Genomic DNA, 20,244 nt, shown 5'->3' on the forward strand with positions numbered 1-20,244 from the left:
CAGGTAGAGGGGAGGAGAATTCACGTTTGGTCGGGGAAGATACATAGTAGTTTCTTGAAATTAAGTGGAGTCCCGTGGCATTGGCAAAGTCAACAAGAATTTTCAGAGTTATCACGGTTTGTGGTGTTGCCCTAGCTAGGATTAGGGTGTCCTCTGCGAATCTTACCATGGGGCAGGAGGGTGAGTCATCTACTGGGTGAGGACGTCAGCAACTATGATGGAATTTGCTGTTGGTACGAAATTTCTTTAAATGTGCATTTCCAGTGTATCGTAACCCGAAGGAAGCAGGGTAAGTTGCTCTGGAGAACCTCGTACCAAGCAATGAAAGCACACAGACGTAATCATTTTAGTACAGCAGAACCACTGCTTCGGCAGTAAAATTGCCTAATGGTGTCAGCCTCGTACTTGTCACGACAATATTAGTATTTGTCTGCAAAACATTGGACCTTGTCATAGAAAAAGGAAGTTGAATGCCACACGCACGTACGTATAGTATACACATGCAGAAGGAACTAAGCACCCCGTTCCCCTCTTGACCCGCTCCTGTGTTCAAAAAGGCATTCAAGAAAACTTAATCTAAACCAAGTTGTGATTTGAGTTTGGAGTAAGTACAAATCCTGCACTCAACCACCTCATCTTCCCTCTATTTAAGCAGTCTCGGGCTCTCAGCCCATACCACCAATCTGCAGAGTCATCACGAGCAAAAGAAGAAACCCATACCACCACCCGGCCAGCTGATTGCTAGCTTCCGCGCACGTCTCCGACGATCGAGCCGGCTAAGCATCCCTATATGGCGTCCGAGCAGCTGCTGCCCGCCGTGCCGAGGTGGAGGCCGAGCCCGCCGCGGGAGCAGAGCCGTCCCGGCCACGCCGCAGACGACGAGGGCCCGTCCGACACGGCCTCCGACGTCCTCGGCGGCTCCCTGCGCAGCACCGACGGCTTCCCTTTCGGCAGCGGGAGCTCGTTCCCGCCGCCGCCGTTCGCTCCGATGCCGGTGACCCTGCCGCGGTCGCGGACCTCCTCGTCGCTCGAGATCAGCGTGGAGAACGGCGCCGGCGCCGTGCCCGCCGTGGTTCGCGAGACGTCGTTGCGCCGGGTTGACCAGGGCGTCGTGCTCTCCTGGGAGGACCTGTGGGTGTCGGCGGCCGGCGGCAAGGCCGGCCGCGTCCCCATCCTGCGCGGCCTCAACGGTTATGCGCGCCCCGGCGAGGTCCTCGCCATCATGGGGCCCTCCGGCTGCGGCAAATCCACCCTTCTGGACGCTCTAGCAGGTTGGTACAGCCGTATACATGCTCGTGAATAATACTACTCCTATACGATATCGTATGCGGGCTGGCCTTCGCTAGTCAGACAGCCAGCCTTCCTGATAAACTACTGGAAATATTTTGTTCGCCAGCTAGCGTCGTAGCGACTCGTACAATTAGTATCTAGATATTATAATTTTCAGTTTGTCTAATTCACATTCAGATGTTTTTAAGGATGTCACATCTAAGCTCCCATAAATATATAATGCAGCAATAAGAAAAAGAAATAGGACAAAGAAAATAGACCACAAACAGAGTAGACATCAGCTTAGATGTGATATAACTATGTCACATCTAGATGTGTCCTAAACAGATCCTATATTTTTTGCGGTAAGAAGATTAAAGAATTAATTCCGACGACCTTCCGTGGTACAAAATTACAGGAAGGCTACGCTCTGGTGTCAGCCAGAAGGGAGACATCTTGATCAATGGCCGGAGGCAGAAGCTATCCTACGGGACATCGGTAAGCCTATGCATCCATGGATGAGCTATTTCAATTCCGAGAATCTCATTTTCATTCGGGTTGATCGTGAACGAACGTACTCTATCAATTATTTTAGTTAATCAACGCATCCTTTGCGTGTTGCAGGCGTACGTGACGCAGGACGACGTGCTGATGACGACGCTGACGGTGCGGGAGGCGGTGCGCTACTCGGCGTCGCTGCAGCTGCCGAGCGGCATGTCGGCGGCGGCGAAGCGGGAGCGCGCGGAGGAGACGCTGCGGGAGATGGGGCTGGAGGGCGCGGCGGACACGCGCATCGGCGGGTGGATGCACAAGGGGATCAGCGGCGGGCAGCGGCGCCGGGTCAGCATCTGCATGGAGATCCTCACCCGGCCGGCGCTGCTGTTCCTGGACGAGCCCACCAGCGGCCTCGACAGCGCCGCCTCCTTCCACGTCGTCAGCCGGATCGCCAGGCTCGCGCGCCGGGAGGGCATGACCGTCGTCGCCGCCGTGCACCAGCCCAGCACCGAGGTCTACGGCCTCTTCCACGGGCTCTGCCTCCTCGCCTACGGCAAGACCGTCTTCTTCGGTCCCGCCGCCGAGACCAACCAGGTACGTCTGTACATACTGTTGTATTCGTGCGTACGTATGCGTCCACGTACGAATACGTGCACTTTGATTGTTGTCTGTTGCTGTTGCTATCGTATGTACGTGTTTGGACTTGGACATGATCGCGACCCTAGTAGGCGTATTCACAGTTTCACACTGGACGGTGGTAATACAAATTATTTGATGTTTAGGCTTGAATCTGTTGGTGAGATCATATGATCAATTTATAAAACATATATACTGATTTTTTTAGCACGGCCTATGGGGGTATATCTGCAAGTCCAATATATTTCAGCCAAAATTTGATCTAAATCGAGAGAAATAAATAAAAAAAACTTCTGTAAGTAATATCACCTTTGGTTGGGTAATTGGGTACACCATTCATAGCTCATTTAACTTAGTTATCCACCCACAACAGAATTGCACTAAAAGATTTCAGAAAAATACATTGTTAACTTTCAAAGAGATCACAATTGCCAAAGAAGTACCGTACGACGGCAGTAATTATGCACTCCCTCCGTTAACAAATATAAGATATTTTATATATTTCAATATATTTTTTCCAACCGGGCATCCCCTTTCCATTAATTGCTCAACAGAAAGATAACAAAAAGTTCAATTTGAATATTTTAATATGAACTACATACGGAATGAAATGAGTAAACAAATACAATGAAACATGTCTGTATACATCTAATTTAAAGAAAAAGGTTATAACATCACTTCAGCTGGCAAGTATGACAACTTTCGTGGTTTAGTTTTTTTTTTTTTACAAAAATTTGCCGTGTGTCACTGGAATTTGCCATCCTTGCGTGACTAAAATTGCTATAGGAAAAACGTCAGGACCAGAGTGTCAGGCACCTGACGTGTGATACTTATCATTTGAATTTGTTTATATAATCAGAGGGAGTATTAGAAAATGACTAGAGCTCGCCAAGAGACCCAGAGGAACAGTTGTAACGTGCAAAAGCAATACCACGTGCGTACTGTGGAAAGATAGATCACGATATTAACCACTGTACGCACAGTTGGAACTGTGCTCGAGTCACTGGTAGGGACTAGGAGCACTGCACACGATCGATCCAAACCGCCGGGGAACATATGGACTGCGCCACGCACTGGGAACATTCATTTTGGCAGGGAAGCTAACTCCCAAAAAGAATAAAAAACCATACACGTTTGGCTGGCCACGTGCATTGATCGATCAGTGCCGCCTGACTCAACTGCGGCGTCGCGTTCATAGCACAGTGGTGAAGATCTGCTTGCATTCTGGACAGCTTTTTCAGTGGTGACAGCTGAGGCTGAAAGCTCGGTTTAGCTGTAGACGACTGTGGAGTGATCGTGTAGTACTCGTATTACGTAAACCACTGCGCGAAGCAAGTCTCCATATACAACAAATTAATCGGTGTATTGAGGAAGTAATAGGTGAGAGTAATTTTATAGGGTGATTAAATTGACCACACGGTTTGACAAACATGCGCGTTTTCCTATCTGACGGTGTGCCGGTCACAGAGGAGAAGAAATGTGTCTTGGTCGGTCGGTCATACAATGGTAGATAATTGAAGAAATGATATTCCTAATGATTTGACAAAACATGTGAAATTTCAGACATATGTCATCTGTTCCTATCTTCCGGATTACTACAGTCAAAGTACACAAGAAACTCTTGAAGCCACTGATCTTTTTGTTACCGAATACAGTAATTTGTTTGGTTGCTTGTTGCAGTTCTTCGCACTGAACGGTTTTCCCTGCCCGTCGCTGATGAACCCATCTGACCACTTCCTGAGAACTATCAACAAGGACTTCGACAACGTAAGCACATCGTCACAGTCCAGTTAACACGGATCTATATCTGAAATCTTCTAAGGCTGCTTGTAATGGAAGTATCATAGTTAGTATCATGCATGTCAATTAGACAATTTTCATTGATGACATATAATTAAATGAAGAAGAAAAAGTTGAGTATCATATCACGATACCGTATCATAATAAATTATCTTGCATGACAGTAAATAAGGTCATCTAAGACACCACTCTATGATAATTATCATACAATATTATCATATGGACGATACAAACTTACGATACTAACCACTATGGGCGGCCTAAGTGAATACAACTTCTCACAATGCCCTGCATACGTTGATTCCTCAGGACATCGAGGAAGGCCTCGGCGGGAAGAGGACGACCACCGCCGACAACATCGACGCTCTGGCGGCCTCCTACAAATCCTCCGTGCACATGGAGAAGGTGACGAGGCAGATCATAGACATACGCGGCATCGTGAGTAGCCGGGCCACCACGTACATTCCGAAACTTCCAATTAGAGTGCTAAATTTTACCGATTTTAAGTGGGGTATGTGGATGTGGTTCATTTGCATGGTTTCAGAGAGGGGAGGTGGTGAAGATGGAAGGGCAGCAGCCTAGCTTCCTGACGCAGTCCTTCGTGTTGACCAAGAGGTCCTTCGTCAACATGTACAGGGACCTTGGCTACTATTGGCTCCGCTTCGCCATCTACATCGCCCTCTGCCTCTGCTGCGGCACCATCTTCTACGACATCGGTCACAACTACGGATCCATCCAGGTGACTGGAAGCCCCTCGTTGTCGTTGGCTCATTGCCACCGTCGTTGATCATTGTTGTACTTGTTGTTATGATCGCGTGACTGAAAACTCTGCATGCAGGCTCGTGGCTCCATGCTCATGTTCGTCGGTGCCTTCCTCACCTTCATGGCAATCGGAGGTTTCCCGTCTTTCGTTGAGGACATGAAGGTGAAGTTTCCGATCGAGCTCCGTCATACGAAACAACTGGCTAATCTCATCTCACGACTCACGGCGATACATTGATCTGATATGTTTTCTGTATGTGCAATGCAGATATTTGGGAGGGAAAGGCTGAACGGGCACTATGGCGTGTCGTCGTTCGTGATCTCCAACACAGTGTCGGCGACGCCGTACCTGCTGCTCATCTCCCTGGTGCCGGGTGCAATAGCCTACTACCTGGTCGGCCTGCAGAGGAGCTTCGACCACTTCGCCTACTTTTCACTGGTACTGTTCATGACCATGATGCTGGTGGAGGGCCTGATGATGATTGTGGCCAGCGCCGTGCCGGACTTTCTCATGGGCATCATCACCGGCGCTGGTATCCAGGGCGTCATGATGCTCAACGGCGGCTTCTTCCGCCTGCCCCACGACCTTCCCAAGCCGGTGTGGAGGTACCCCATGTACTACGTCGCCTTCCACAAGTACGCCAACCAGGGGTTCTACAAGAACGAGTTCCTCGGCCTCACCTTCCCAAACAACCAGGCTGGCGGCGGCGACACCATCACCGGCGACGAGATCCTCAGGGACTACTGGCAGGTGGAGATGGGGTACAACAAGTGGGTCGACCTCGCGGTCCTGTTCGGGATGGTCATATTGTACAGGGTGCTCTTCTTGGCCATCATGAAGCTTACCGAGAAGGTGAAGCCCATGGTGAACAGACTTAGGTTCAGGAGAACCCAGCCGTCGGTGCACATCGCCGACCAGGGTTTCGAAGCAAATGGAGCAAAGTGAGGCCGGAGAGATTAGCACAATTATTTTGTTAATGGAGGATTGTTGCTTATGAGTACTGTAGTATTGCAGTGTATGTAAAGTCTGCAAAAAAAGTGCACAAATTCTTTAAAATTCGCATTGACAGAGGGCATTTTTACAAAATGTAATTATTTCATAGGCCGGTTGTAAGCAATTTTTCGATATACACGAGTATTAATTTTTTTGAAGGATTCACCCCCTAATTTTCATTTTTTCTGAAAATTGCTAACACAAGCATCCATCAAGTTCATATTAAGACCTCAGTCTGAGTGTCACATGACGGGTTAACGAGCACCCTCTAACAACAAGAGACGTCTACCGAGCAAAATCTAAACCTTATTACAGAACCGCACGACCAGCCACCGAATCAACATATATCTTAGAATCATCATCCAACAATCCTGAGCATGATAGTCGCCCGGTGTATCTTATTTCTAAAGATATCAGCCCCTACCAACAACATTAGTCTTGTCCTACGCATGTCCTGGTCGGTTCCGGGAGCAGGCCATCAAACTCAACGTCCTCCAACAATGGTGGTGGCATGACGGTGGTGTGCTGAGGGTGGCGACGGCCCTGGTTGAAGGGGGTGTAGGGTGTGGGCCACGAGCTACACCATCGGTCGCAAGAAGTGGAAACAACGCCGGCGGTGGCGGCATCGGTGGCGGCTGGGTGGGGCACCGGTGGTTGCAAAGGGGAAGGAAGCTGGGTTGCGGCGATGAGGGCGAAGATGTCGGGAAGGTCAAGATCGATGGGGTGGGAGGGGTACTAGCCGTGTGCCACCGACAGGCAAGACATGAAGAACAAGGGAGGAGGGACAACGTGGACGTCTGCGGTGTGTCCGCGCGGAAACAAACCCAACCCAAATTTGGGCAGTAAATGAGTCAAAGCGGATGTCCATCCATTCACTCGTCGCATTCGGCCGTGGTTTTTGTCCACGCTTAGAGAAAGTGATGCTGGCGGACAAAATGCTTCACACCCGTTGGAGTTGCCCTAGAAAGAGTGTTGGTATTTTTAGAAGGACTACCCAAGATCTCCTTTGGTCCTTTCTCCCGCTGAAGCTAAATCTTCCAATCTTTGCACAACATTTTAGCCTTTGTGATTGCATGGACGAGTTGGTGGTCTGAAAAACGGTATTCCGGACCCCCCTCCCAAGGTAAGAAACATCGTCGACCCGGGCATCCGGTGACTTTCACGAGCGTGCGCACGACTCACGCACTGCCGACTAAGCTCAAAATTTATCCAATGCATAGGTAGGCTTGAGTTGAGAGACGATGGGAAACCGTACGGGGCGACCCGATCGGTTCACGAGACGAACGGGAGAAAAAGGAAAACAAAACCTTTGGTAGACCACGGTAGGCCAGTCGACGGGTCGACGACACGTCCGTCCGTCGTATCGTGGGACCGATCGATCTATTTGCGCATGCGCTGTGAGAGTTCCCTTAGATAGAGAGTCTGCAAATTACATATGGAGCATGTTGTGTTAGGGCAGGAGGATCATGCTTCCTTGCAGATTATACCACATCCAGGAAGCACAATTAGATATATCTCCAGTTTTACAGGTCCTATTATATTCTCAGATGCCTCTTGGTTTTGTAATTCGGATGGCCAACCGACACTCACTGGATTAGGTATATTCATGCGGTTGGGAGGCGACCGGACATGCTCTCAACTTTGTATCTCGGTTGTCTCTCCACTAGTGGCTTCTGCCATCTAGGCTGAAGCTTTCAGTTTGATGCTTGCAACCCACATTGCAGGTTTGCTTCAGCTTCAGCAGGCTACTTTCCTCACGGACAACGCAACATTAGCGAAGGGGCAGCAATTCAAAATATCTTCCTCACTCAGGGTCATTGGACCATCCGGCCGCAACTATCCCACATGACAACTTTCTTCAGCCTTCAATGCTTCCAGGATCTACCACATTCCTAGGAGTCAGAATTATCGAGCACATCACCAAGCCAAGCTAGCACTAAAGATTCAGAATAGATGTTCAAGTTTCAGATGTTTAGCTTCTAGCAAAGAGAATTGTCTCAACGCAGCTGTATTTGCAGATGGTCTTGTGCTGCAATGCACAATTGTATATGTACGTTGCTGCTAGATCAATGAAATATCCTATGTTAAAAAAAAGGTCCATGACACCTTCACCTCCGTGACGCTAGTACTAGTAGTAGTTGCCAGTGCTATTCGGTTGGTGCAGTTCCGGTTGTCAAAAGAGAAAAACAATCGGTCGGTGCAGGGAATTTTGCGGGTTGCCGTTGGAGATGCCCTTAGTTCATCGGTTACTTCAGTGTGGGAAACCCGCGCGTGGCATGCGTTCTAATTTCTTCTTTGCTGCTTCCAACTTTTCTTAGTTTTTTTTTGCGAATTCTTAGTTCTATTTCTTTGAAAAGGGAAATATATTAATATCAAGTAGATACCAATTCTTAGTTATATAGCCTAGGTTGCTCAAACTCCTGAATTAGCCGCTTTGTGCAACTGTATGCTCACATTGCAATGCATGATGCATGTGTACGGCCGTACTACTAGGTAGGCGTGGATAATTAGCATGTCATCGGGTCGATAGGGCAGAAAACTGAAACATGATGTGGAGTTTGTTAATTACATATGTTATTTTTTTTAACCGAAACCCATAGAACAATCATTATACAGTATGAATTAATTAAAAATAAAAGTATTTACAGAAGTTTACAAGTCACAGAGGACTAAGTCGACCAATTCCTGCTCTATCAAATCCCAACATGCTTTGAATTTTATCCTAGGAACTGATCAATCCAGCTGGAGAGTTGAGCTTCAAACTTGGACTTGATTCTATGCTTGAGAAGTAAAAGATCATGTTTCAACAGGCCTTTCCAAGCCTGAATAGAATGCTATCGTGCTCTGAATTTTTTTCTGTTCCTCTGAATCCAGATGTTCCAACATCCCATGATGAGGATTTCCATGGCAATTGATCTGGGAGGGCTTGAGCCAAAAGTGTAATCTCTTCATAAGGTGAAATGCCTCTGTTTCTGTGACCAAGCAGAGCTTCCCAACAACTTGAGGCAAAGTCACAGTCCCAAATTTAGTGTAGGGAGGTTTCTTCAGCATTGGAGTGGCAAAGCTCACATTTGTATGATGGTAAATGGAAAGATTTTTTGTGCAGGAGATTCCTTGTATTGACTCTGTCAAGTAAGAGCAGCCAGAAGAGTATTTTATATCTCAGCATTGCAGCGTTCTTCCATATCTTTGCAAAGATAGGTGGTGCTTGAACCCCAATTGCAATCAACTCGTACATTTTCATGGAGGAGTATTCAGCTCGCCATGGGTAGCTCCATTTGTCATGGTGATTTCTAGATGCACGTGTCTGAAACATATCTTGTAGTTGCAAAAATTGTTGGTGTGCCTCTATTGAAAGTGGAATGTGAAAGTTATCAAGTGCATTATCAGCTTGGAGGTACTCTTGGATTATCAAATTAGGCCTGCTGGAGAAGGAGAATAATTGGGGAAATTTATCTTTGATAATCCCCATACCCCAATTGTCATCCCGAAGAGTGATGGTGTTTCCTTGTCCAATTAATCCAGTAGCAACCTTTTTGTATTGGGGAAGCAGATTGAGAATGTTTTTCCACCAAAAAGATCCCTGGGGTCTTTGGGTAAGAACTCATTGAGGATAGTATGATTCCCAAATCAAGTGGACCGAGGGCAAGTCATGACGATTTAGGAATTTATGAAGATGCTTCATCAAGAGACATTTGTTATGAGTTGCAATGTTTAGCACACCCAAACCACCTTGATCTTTTGGAATGCAAACTTTGTTCCATGAAATGAGAGTTGTGCCTTGGTCTTCCATACCATATTTTCTCCAAAAACAGTGTCTGACAATTTTTTTAATCTGCTCCACAATAACAGCAGGGAGTTCAAGAGTACTCATGAAGAACGTTGGTAGACTTGTGAAAACAGATTTGATGAGCACAAGTTTATCCCCATATGACAGGAAGGTGGAACAACCAGCTAGCCTCTTGTCAATCTTGTTAAGAATGGGAGAAAAATCCTCTAGTTTTGGTTTGGCCAAACTGAGTGGCAATCCCAAATAAGTGAAGGGGAAGGCACCAATGCAACATCCCAAATTTTGAGCCAGCAACTCCATTTTTGCTGGACTAGTATTAATTGGGACCATGGCTAATTTCTGGAAGTTGATTCTCAAGCCAGCGTTGTAGTCGAGGCTTTTCACGGGCTGCCAGGCCCTAAATTCGACAGCAAAGAATCTCCAAACAACATTGTGAGCTGTGCTCAGTGGGTGCCTATGTTTGAGCTGTTGTTTTACAACACTGTCTTTGGCCCCGGATTGATGTGGCTTTGAGCCGATCAAGAGGTGTGACTGTGGTTCGGATACGACCAAGCCCCCAAGTGATGCTGTGGCATTGCGCCGATCAAGAGGTGTAGCTATGGTTCGGATACGACCAAGCCCCCAAGTGATGCTGTGGCATTGCGCCGATCAAGAGGTGTAGCTATGGTCCGGATACGACCAAGCCCCCAAGTGATCTAATATGAAGCTTTTGAGAAGCTAAATCAAGGGGTAAACTAGACGCCGCTTTGTAAGCTCCATGTAACCACACATGATGTAAGAAAAACAACAGATACCCCGCTTTAGCTGAGGTTCCTATTTATTATATTGAACATAATATATACAATGTCATAATATGTACATAAGCAGAGCCTATAGCTCAAGTATAGTAAGGCCGAAGATGAGCAATATTCCACGGCCGGTTGGTCTCCTCCTCCGATTTACGTGAGTCTTTGCGTTCTCGAACATCGATTAGGTAGTATGACCCGTTAGGTAGATTCTTGCTGACCACAAATGGTTCTTCCCAAGGGGGATAGCTTGTGCATATCCGTCTGATCCTGGATGAGCCGAAGCACCAAATCACCTTCTTGAAAGGTTCTGGTTCTAACCCGGCGGCTATGATAACGACGCAGATCTTGCTGATAAATCGCCGAACGGGCTGCCGCCATGTCACGTGCCTCATCTAACAGGTCAAGAGCTTCCTGCTGTGCCTTCTCGTTGTCAGCTTCAACATATGCCGCTACACGAGGCGAGTCATGACGGATGTCACTAGGAAGAACTGCTTCCGCTCCGTAAACCATGAATAATGGTGTGTATCCTGTCGATCTGTTGGGTGTGGTATTGATGCTCCACAACATAGAAGGTAACTATTCCACCCAACAACCCGGCGTCCGTTGCAAAGGAACCATAAGCCGGGGTTTGATGCCTCTCAAGATCTCTTGATTGGCCCTCTCCGCTTGACCATTAGACTGTGGGTGAGCCACTGATGACACGTCAAGCCGGATGTGCTCACGTTGACATAACTCCTTCATGGCACCTTTTGACAGATTGCTACCATTGTCTGTTATAATGCTGTGTGGAAAGCCAAACCGGAAGATCACCTTTTTGATGAATTGACCCACCGTGGCTGCGTCACACTTACTAACTGGCTCTGCCTCCACCCACTTTGTGAACTTATCAACCGCCACCAAAAGGTGGGTCTTCTTGTCCTTAGACCTCTTGAAAGGCCCAACCATATCCAGCCCCCAAGTTGCAAACGACCAGGTTATTGGAATCATTCTCAATTCTTGAGCCAGTACATGAGCGCGCCTTGAGAATTTCTGACAGCCATCACATCTTTTGACCAAGTCCTCGGCATCAGCATGAGCTGTCAACCAATAGAAACCATGACAAAACGCCTTGGACACCAAAGATTTTGAACCGGCGTGGTGACCACAATCTCCTTCGTGGATCTCACGCAAAATTTCACGGCCTTCCTCAGGAGACACACAGCGTTGAAACGCCCCTGTCACACTGCAATGATGTAACTCTCCATTGATAATAGTCATGGACTTGGACCGCCGGATTATCTGCCTGGCCAAAGTTTCATCCTCTGGTAACTCGCCCTGGTTTATATACGCCAGATATGGAACCGTCCAATCCGGGATAACATGAAGAGCCGCCACCAACTGAGCCTCCCGATCAGGAACAGCCAAATCCTCTTCACCAGGGAGCTTGACGGACGGATTATGCAAAACATCCAGGAAGACATTAGGTGGAACCGGCTTACGTTGGGAACCCAGGCGGCTTAAAGCGTCCGCCGCTTCATTCCTCCGCCGGTCCACATGATCCACCTGATAACCTTTAAAGTGACCTGCAACAATATCCACCTCACGACGATATGCTGCCATTAGTGGGTCCTTGGAATCCCAAGTGCCGGACACTTGTTGAGCCACCAGATCCGAGTCACCGAAGCACTTAACTCGGCTTAGGTTCATCTCCTTAGCCATCCGAAGACCATGGAGTAAAGTCTCATATTCAGCTGCATTGTTAGTGCAAGGGAACATTAAACGGAGAACATAACAAAACTTATCACCTCGTGGGGAAATTAATACGACTCGAGCCCCCGAGCCCTGCAATTGCCTGGACCCATCAAAATGAATAGTCCAATAAGTATGATTCGGCTTCTCCTCTGGCGCTTGTAATTCTGTCCAATCATTGATGAAATCCACAAGTGCCTGAGATTTGATCGCCGTTCGGGGTATGTATTTCAACCCGTGAGGCCCGAGCTCGATAGCCCACTTAGCAATCCGGCCGGTTGCTTCCCTGTTTTGGATTATATCCCCCAAAGGAGCAGAGCTGACCACCGTGATGGGATGACCTTGGAAATACTGCTTAAGCTTCCGGCTTGCCATGAAAACCCCATACATCAATTTTTGCCAATGCGGGTACCTCTGCTTGGACTCAATAAGTACCTCACTGATATAGTAAACCAGCCGCTGAACCGGATATTCCTTTCCTGCCTCCTTGCGCTCCACCACAATAGCCACACTAACAGCCCAAGCGTTAGCTGCCACATATAGCAACAATAGTTCTTTGTCAACCGGAGCAGCGAGAATCGACGGATTAGCTAGCTGACGCTTTAAGTCCTCAAATGCTTCATTAGCGGCGTCACTCCAGACGAAGTTATCCGTTTTCTTCAGCATCTGATACAAAGGGATGGCCTTCTCGCCAAGGCGACCGACAAACCGGCTCAACGCGGCAATCCGGCCTGCCAAGCGTTGAACATCATTGATACACTTCGGTTTAGCCAAGGAGGTGATGGCTTTGATCTTTTCCGGATTAGCTTCAATGCCCCTGTTAGACACCAAAAAGCCCAAGAGCTTGCCTGTAGGTACACCAAAGACACACTTGGCCGGATTAAGCATCATTTTATAAACCCGTAGGTTATCAAAGGTTTCCTTCAAGTCATCAATCAATGTCTCCTTCTTCCTTGATTTTACCACAATATCATCCACATAGGCGTGAACATTGCGGCCGATCTGTTTATGAACACAATTCTGCACACACCGTTGATAAGTCGCCTGGGCACTCTTGAGCCCAAAGTGCATGGACACATAGCAGAAGGCTCCAAAGGGAGTTATGAAGGCTGTCTTCTCCTGGTCCTTAACTGCCATTTTGATCTGATGATAACCAGAATATGCATCCAAAAAGCTTAAACGCTCGCAACCCGCCGTAGCATCAATAATTTGATCAATACGGGGAAGGGCAAAAGGATCTGCTGGACAAGCTTTGTTAAGATCTGTGTAGTCTACACACATACGCCAAGTGCCATTCTTCTTGAGGACCAGCACCGGATTAGCCAACCACTCAGGATGGAATACTTCAACGATAAATCCAGCCGCCAAGAGCCTGGCTACTTCTTCTCCAATAGCTTTGCGTCTTTCTTCATTGAACCGGCGGAGAAACTACTTGATCGGTTTATACTTAGGATCAACATTGAGAGTGTGCTCAGCGAGTTCTCTTGGTACACCAGGCATGTCAGAAGGCTTCCATGCAAAGATGTCCCGATTCTCACGGATGAACTCGGTGAGCGCGCTTTCCTATTTCGGATCCAAGTTAGCGCTGATGCTAAACTGCTTGGACGAATCGCCAGGCACGAAGTCAAAAAGCTTAGTCTCATCAGTCGATTTAAACTTCAGGGCCGGATCATGCTCTGTAGTTGGTTTCTTCAACGAAGTCATATCGGCCGGATCAACATTGTCCTTGTAAAACTTCAACTCTTCTGTTGCACAAACCGACTCAGCATAAGCCACATCATCTTCTTCACACTCCAGAGCAATCTTGCGGCTCCCATGCACGGTTATAGTTCCCTTGTGACCCGGCATCTTGAGCTGCAGAAAAACATAACAAGGCCGTGCCATAAACTTAGCATAAGCTGGCCGTCCAAATAGGGCATGATACGGGCTTCTGATTTTCACCACTTCAAAGGTTAAGGTTTCTGATCTCGAGTCATGCTCATCTCCAAAAGCCACCTCCAGAGCTATCTTACCAACATGATATGCCGACTTACCAGGCACCACACCATGGAACACCATATTGGACAGTTAAGATTTTTATCTGTTAGCCCCATGCAACGGAAAGTTTCATAATAAAGGATATTGATACTACTCCCTCCATCCATGAGTACCTTAGTGAACTTATAACCTCCTACCTGAGGTGCCACCACCAGAGCCAGATGACCCGGATTGTCAACCCGGGGTGGATGATCTTCTTTACTCCACACAATCGGCTGCTCGGACCAGCGCAAATAACGGGGCACCGCCGGTTCAACGGCATTCATCACCCTTTTATGAAGCTTCTGATCGCGCTTGTCCAAGCTAGTGGTGAAGACATGATACTGTCCGCTATTCAACTGCTTCGGGTTGCTCTGGTAACCCGACTGCTGCTGCTGCCGATTGCCCTGATGATTATAGCCACTTTGGTTACCCTGATTACTTTGATTGTTATGTCCACCCTGATTATTGTGGAAGCCTGAACCGGAATTTCCTCCACCATAACCCGGCCCATGAGAGCCGGGGCCCGAACCGCCTCCTGGTCCATGATCATACCGGAAAGAATCAGAATTTTTGAACTCTTGCATGATGTAACAATCTTTCCAGAGGTGCGTGGGCGGGTCCTCTTTCGTCCCATGCTTTGGACAGGGCTGGTTCAACAGATAAGACAAACGGTCCAGATTAGGACTTGGCCTTCCACCGCGCTGGGGTGGTTTACCCTTACGCCGCTGGCCCTTGTCATGTGTATTAGTATTAGCCACAAAGTCTAACCGTGGTCCGCCTTACGCTTGCCGCCGTTTCCATGACCCGCCGGGTTGTGGTGCTGCCCCTTGGCGTTGCCGCTCTTTTTTCCCTTCCCTGTCTTATCATCATCAGACTCGGGATCCTTGGTACTATCAGAGTCGGCATACTTCGCCAGTGCAGCCATGAGGGTTCCAATGTCATTACAATGACGTTTGAGCCATCCCAACTTCAACTTCAGGGGTTCAAACCGGCAATTGCCTTCCAATGTTAAAACTGCGGTGTCAGCGTTGATGCGGTCCGATGAATGCAAAATCTCCGAAACCCGGTGCACCCAATGGGTTGTTGACTCTCCTTCCTCCTGGACACAGGCAGCTAAGTCCACAATTGACATGGGCTGCATGCATGTATCCTTAAAATTCTGAATAAACCGGGCTCTCAACTCGGCCCATGACCTGATAGAATTAGCCGGTAAGCTCTTTAACCAAGTGCGGGCTGTCCCTACTAGCATCATGGTGAAGTATTTCGCACATGCCGCATCATCCACATCCAGCATGTCCATGGCCATCTCATAGCTTTCGACCCAAGTTTCAGGGGATAAATCGGCGGTGTAATTCGGCACCTTGCGCGGGCCCTTGAAATCCTTGGGCAGGCGCACATTGCGCAATGCCGGGACGAGACACGGCACTCCCGAAGAACTAGAGGTAACTCCTGGTTCCACCCATGTGGGTGGACGAACCAGAGTAAGCTGACGGGCTTCATGCTGCGCCGCTAATTCGGCCTCTCTTCGTGCCCAAGCCCGGTCCACACTTATGACCACCACTATTGGTCAGTGAATGGTCATAGTTTTCCTTTTGTGACCTTTTTGTGACAAAAAATAGATGGTCAAAAGCTAGCCGTCGTAAACTGGAATCCGCCCACACCACGTCAGATCCACCGTGGCAAGCTGACGTGGCAGAATTACGACCAAATGAAAAGGTCGTAAAATAGAATCAGCCAGGTCCATTTCAGCCGTCTACATGGGCCAAGCCCAATAATTCAGCCCATTTATTTTTTCTCTTTGTTTTGCTCATCTGCATGGGCCTGGCCCAATAATTTGGCCTTTTATTTTCTGGGAATGGAGCCTTTTTATGATGATTTTTTAAAAGTCCACTATTGTTTTGGGCCACAGCCTTTTTAGTCTAGTTCTAATTTGGGCCTTGGCCTTTTTATTTTCTTGGATGCAGCCTTTTACCAACTTTTTTTTACAGTCAACTCTTTTTTTAGGCCCAAGCCTTTTTAGTCAAATTCTTGTTTGGGCCTCGGCCTTTTTGCAGTCCAACTCAATTTGGAGCCCAATTAATCCAAATAATATTCTGTGATCCAAACAAAACTCAAATAATTCAGAAAATGCAGAACTACACAGCTTCGGAACTGCACATAGCCATCACAAGTTCACTGGTTCCAAAATGAGCCATCACAAGTTCACTGGTTCCAAAATGAGCCATCACAAGTTCACTGGTTCCAAAATGAGCCATCACATGTTCACTGGTTCAACAAAAAGTGCTCCCAGGTTCACAAGATCCCAGGTTCACAAGTGCTCCCAGGTTCACTTGCAAAGTGCAAAATGCAACAAACTGCATAAGTTCACGACCTACTACGACATAACTTCCCAGCCTTCAAACTACGACAAACTGCATCAGATCACAGGTTCAAAGACAAACTGCACAACCATCAAACTACCTTAGCTCCAAAGAGAGCCATCAAGTGGGCTAACTTCTGTTCCTGCTCTTGAGACTTCTTGCGCAGCAGCTCAAGTTCCTTGTCGCGTGCAGCTTCAGCTTCTTCCACCTTCATCTTGATTGCCGCCAATTCTTCTTGCATCACTTCAGCTTGAAGCTCGGACCTCCCCAGCTTCTGCTCAAGGTCACAAACATGAGCAGCCACTTCAGCAGTTGCTTTGCCGGAGTTGTTCCTAGATGACTGGAGCCCAACATTCCTGAGGAATGTGCTTTGCTTGACTTCGGTCTTGAGCACTTCTTCGACAATTTCAACAGCAGACTTTGGCTCTTCACCTTCTGGTACCGGCGCGTCCTTCATTTTTTCCATCTCAAGCTAGCATATGGAGGAAAATGATAGGCATTAGTGGGAGATCTATTTCACATTTTGCAAACCAAACCAAGCAAGAGAAACCAAACCAGCACACCAATGGATTATTTGAAGTAACCAAACCAGCACACAAAATCTATACATTATTTTACTCAAACTCAAACAGAAGAAGATGATGACTAGTAACTTGACAACATTATTTGCCTAGTAACTTATGTGACCTGGAGACATGCGATTGGATCAATATGATCGCTTCATGAAGCCTAGAATGGTGGTTCTATATAAGATGGCTTCCCGAGTGAGCCGATCATCAGACTAACATTCAGAGCAAATTTCATAATATCATAAAAAATGCAACAAATAGCTACAGCAAGTTCTGATATCTTTGTTGAACTATCAAATAGCATCAAAGCATGGAACATAGCATGTGTTCTTGAGTGGCTCCGAATCAAACAGCATCAAAGCATCAAACAGCATCAAACAGCATCAAAGCTGGCTGTGAATCAAACAGGGCATGGACAAAGCATGGAGTGCCTTACTATAGCAGTCTTGACTGGCTCCGAAAACCCGTGCTTCTTGCTGTTGTGGGTGGCCTTAAACAAGTCAATCGCAGACAGCTCCTCACCCTTACGCTCTTCTTTCTGAAATGTTTTTCAACAAAAATCAAAATGTTATTCAGCAAGAATTAGAAATGTTATTCAACGAGGATCAAACGGTAAGGTCTCTAGAGAAAAGTTCCCACAGTGGCAAAAATGTGTGCTGTGTAGTGCCTGGAACCAGTTCTCTGATTGTACACGACTTTTTCTCGATTCATCTTGTTCGACACATAGGTTTCCTACAAAAAAGCATATTGTCAGCATGATCTAGCACTAGCATATCATGTGCAGAACATAAAGCATCAAACAAAGCAGAGACAAACCTTGTGTCTTGGGGTAGACCACATCTCCACCAGAGCTTGCCATTCACCATCCGTCAGATCTGGAACCGGAGACTTAATGCTGACTTTGTTTGAGGCTACGGTGTCAAAATACTTCTTCTTGATCTGATGGCGTCTGTTCTTTGAATGTTTCTGCAGAATATCTTTGCACGCGGTCTTGATGGTCTCCGAGTCCGTGTTCATCTCAAAATTTGCCTACCAAGACAGCAAACAAGGTAGGAACAATATTAGTGATCATGCATAGGTGTAACAGAAAATAGATAGCACATTAACTATGAAACAAGTAGCTTACAGCAACTTTCCCAATGTAGTTCTCCAATAGACTAGCTTTTTTTTTGTACAGCTTGAAGTGAGGAAGAACCGGAAGATGGCTTCTTGCAACGAGTCCACACTCAGAAGCAAGCTTTGCTGCCTGCAGAGGCTTCTCTGGACGCTTCATCCCTTCGGTAATTTGGATAGGCACCTTGCTACCAAGTGACTTGGTGATTCTCTCTAGCCCTTTGCCCTTTCTAAGTCTAGTCTTGGTACTCATTGCATCTGAAAATGAAATTGAACTCATAAATTAGAATAGAAATCAACAAATGCAGGAATCGACAAAAGCATACATGATCATTCCATTTGGAAAATGCACTAGTAAAAGATAGCATTGCAAAGGTCAACTTGCCTGATTGAAGCACAAGCTGCTGTTCTTCTTCATTGATGACAACATTCCTGTCAATAGAAGGTGCATCAGGGCTGAGGTCTGTGTGGACAGTGCCTACTTCATCAATGCAGATAGTTCCTCCTTCATCTAGGCAGACAGTGCCACTTCCATCCATGCTGAGAGTGGTTCCTTCATCCATGGGCGGCAACTCATCACCCATTTGCACCGAGGTCTCAGAGTCCACGCGCAGCAGACTTTCCTGATGGTCCATCGCAGTCGCCATCTTTGCTTTCTGCCTTGTGACTCTATCATGGGCAGGTTCATCAGGTTCCAGGATCCTCTTTTTTTGTCCTGGAGCTGGGGCCATCACCCTTCCTGGAGGCATTGCAGCAGATGTTTCTGAGCTTCTTCTTGATGACTGTCTTCTTAACACCAGGCCTCTTCGTCCTAGATTCCTTCAGTGCCTTGTATAAACAGCACGGAAAAAAGCATTAGATCACAAGAGAAATATGTGAGCACAAGGAAACACATAGCATAAAAGAACCCCAACCCTCCAAGCAAGACAGAGTTTGCACCTTAACAGTCTTGTTCACTACAACATCATCCACTTCCTCTCCATCAATAACTTCATCCTCCTTAGGATTGTACTCTGGGTCATCATTGATAACTCCACTACCTTCTTGAACGTCATCACATCTACCTTCTTGTACACCATTTGTTTTCCTAAGCATCGACGCTATTGCACCGATGCCAAGGGACTGGAACATCCGATTGTTCCTCATGATATTTCTAGCCCTAACCTTCTCGTACTCGATAAGAGGCTCTTCTTTGCATGATAAAGGAAACGTAACTATTAGGTGAATGTTTGGAATGCATGGACAGACAACCAAACATATCTTATGATATTTTATTATCATTTAATCCTAGTTATTCAGGTAAGGAAGACTAACAGCACACAGGCACAATTAAGCCAGCATATTCAGATTGCAGCAATACATTTCACTTAGCATATTAAGACACAGATTTTATGAAACTAACAGTATAACCACAAGGAGCAAGTTGCATACCAACGGTTGGCCTCATGTTTGACCTTGTCCTCCTTGCCATGGATCATCTTGAGGTGGTGCTTGCAAATTAGAATAAACAACAATCAGATACAACAGGGATAAAGTAAAATGATGCACTTGTATCAATAAAGGAAAGCATTTGGACCATCATGCACATACATGTGAAACAAACTTGATGGATCAACAATACAGTGATCTAGTGTTATTAATTAAGAAAACATGTAAGTGCACTAAACAAGCATGCATGTACACTAGTAGCAAGCAAGCAAAGTGCATAAGTGCTACTAATACAAGCAAGCAAGCAAGCAAAGTGCTACTGATAGAAACAAGCAAGCAAAGTGCTATTGATAGAAAAAAGCAAGCAATGAAGGAAAATGAAGAGAAGGAAGCAAGTACTATTGATACAAACCCTAATTAATAAGCAAGCAAGTAGATTATTGTCCAAGTGCTACTGATACAAGCAAGTACTGCTGATGGAAACCCTAATTAA

At 46.7% G+C, this 20,244-nt stretch overlaps 1 protein-coding gene across 1 annotated transcript; it reads left to right on the forward strand.

Moving 5' to 3' along the window:
• The first annotated feature begins 528 nt into the window (after positions 1-528).
• Positions 529-6,114, forward strand: LOC109762360 (ABC transporter G family member 1). The gene is made up of 8 exons (XM_020321215.4): positions 529-1,271; positions 1,688-1,767; positions 1,894-2,358; positions 4,081-4,167; positions 4,510-4,638; positions 4,745-4,939; positions 5,039-5,125; positions 5,231-6,114. The coding sequence occupies exons 1-8, from the start codon at positions 791-793 to the stop codon at positions 5,906-5,908; spliced, it is 2,202 nt and encodes a 733-aa protein (XP_020176804.1). The 5' UTR covers positions 529-790; the 3' UTR covers positions 5,909-6,114.
• Positions 6,115-20,244: the final 14,130 nt, after the last annotated feature.

This window comes from Aegilops tauschii, chromosome 5 (assembly GCF_002575655.3).
Source record: "Aegilops tauschii subsp. strangulata cultivar AL8/78 chromosome 5, Aet v6.0, whole genome shotgun sequence".
NCBI classification, from domain to species: Eukaryota; Viridiplantae; Streptophyta; class Magnoliopsida; order Poales; family Poaceae; genus Aegilops; species Aegilops tauschii.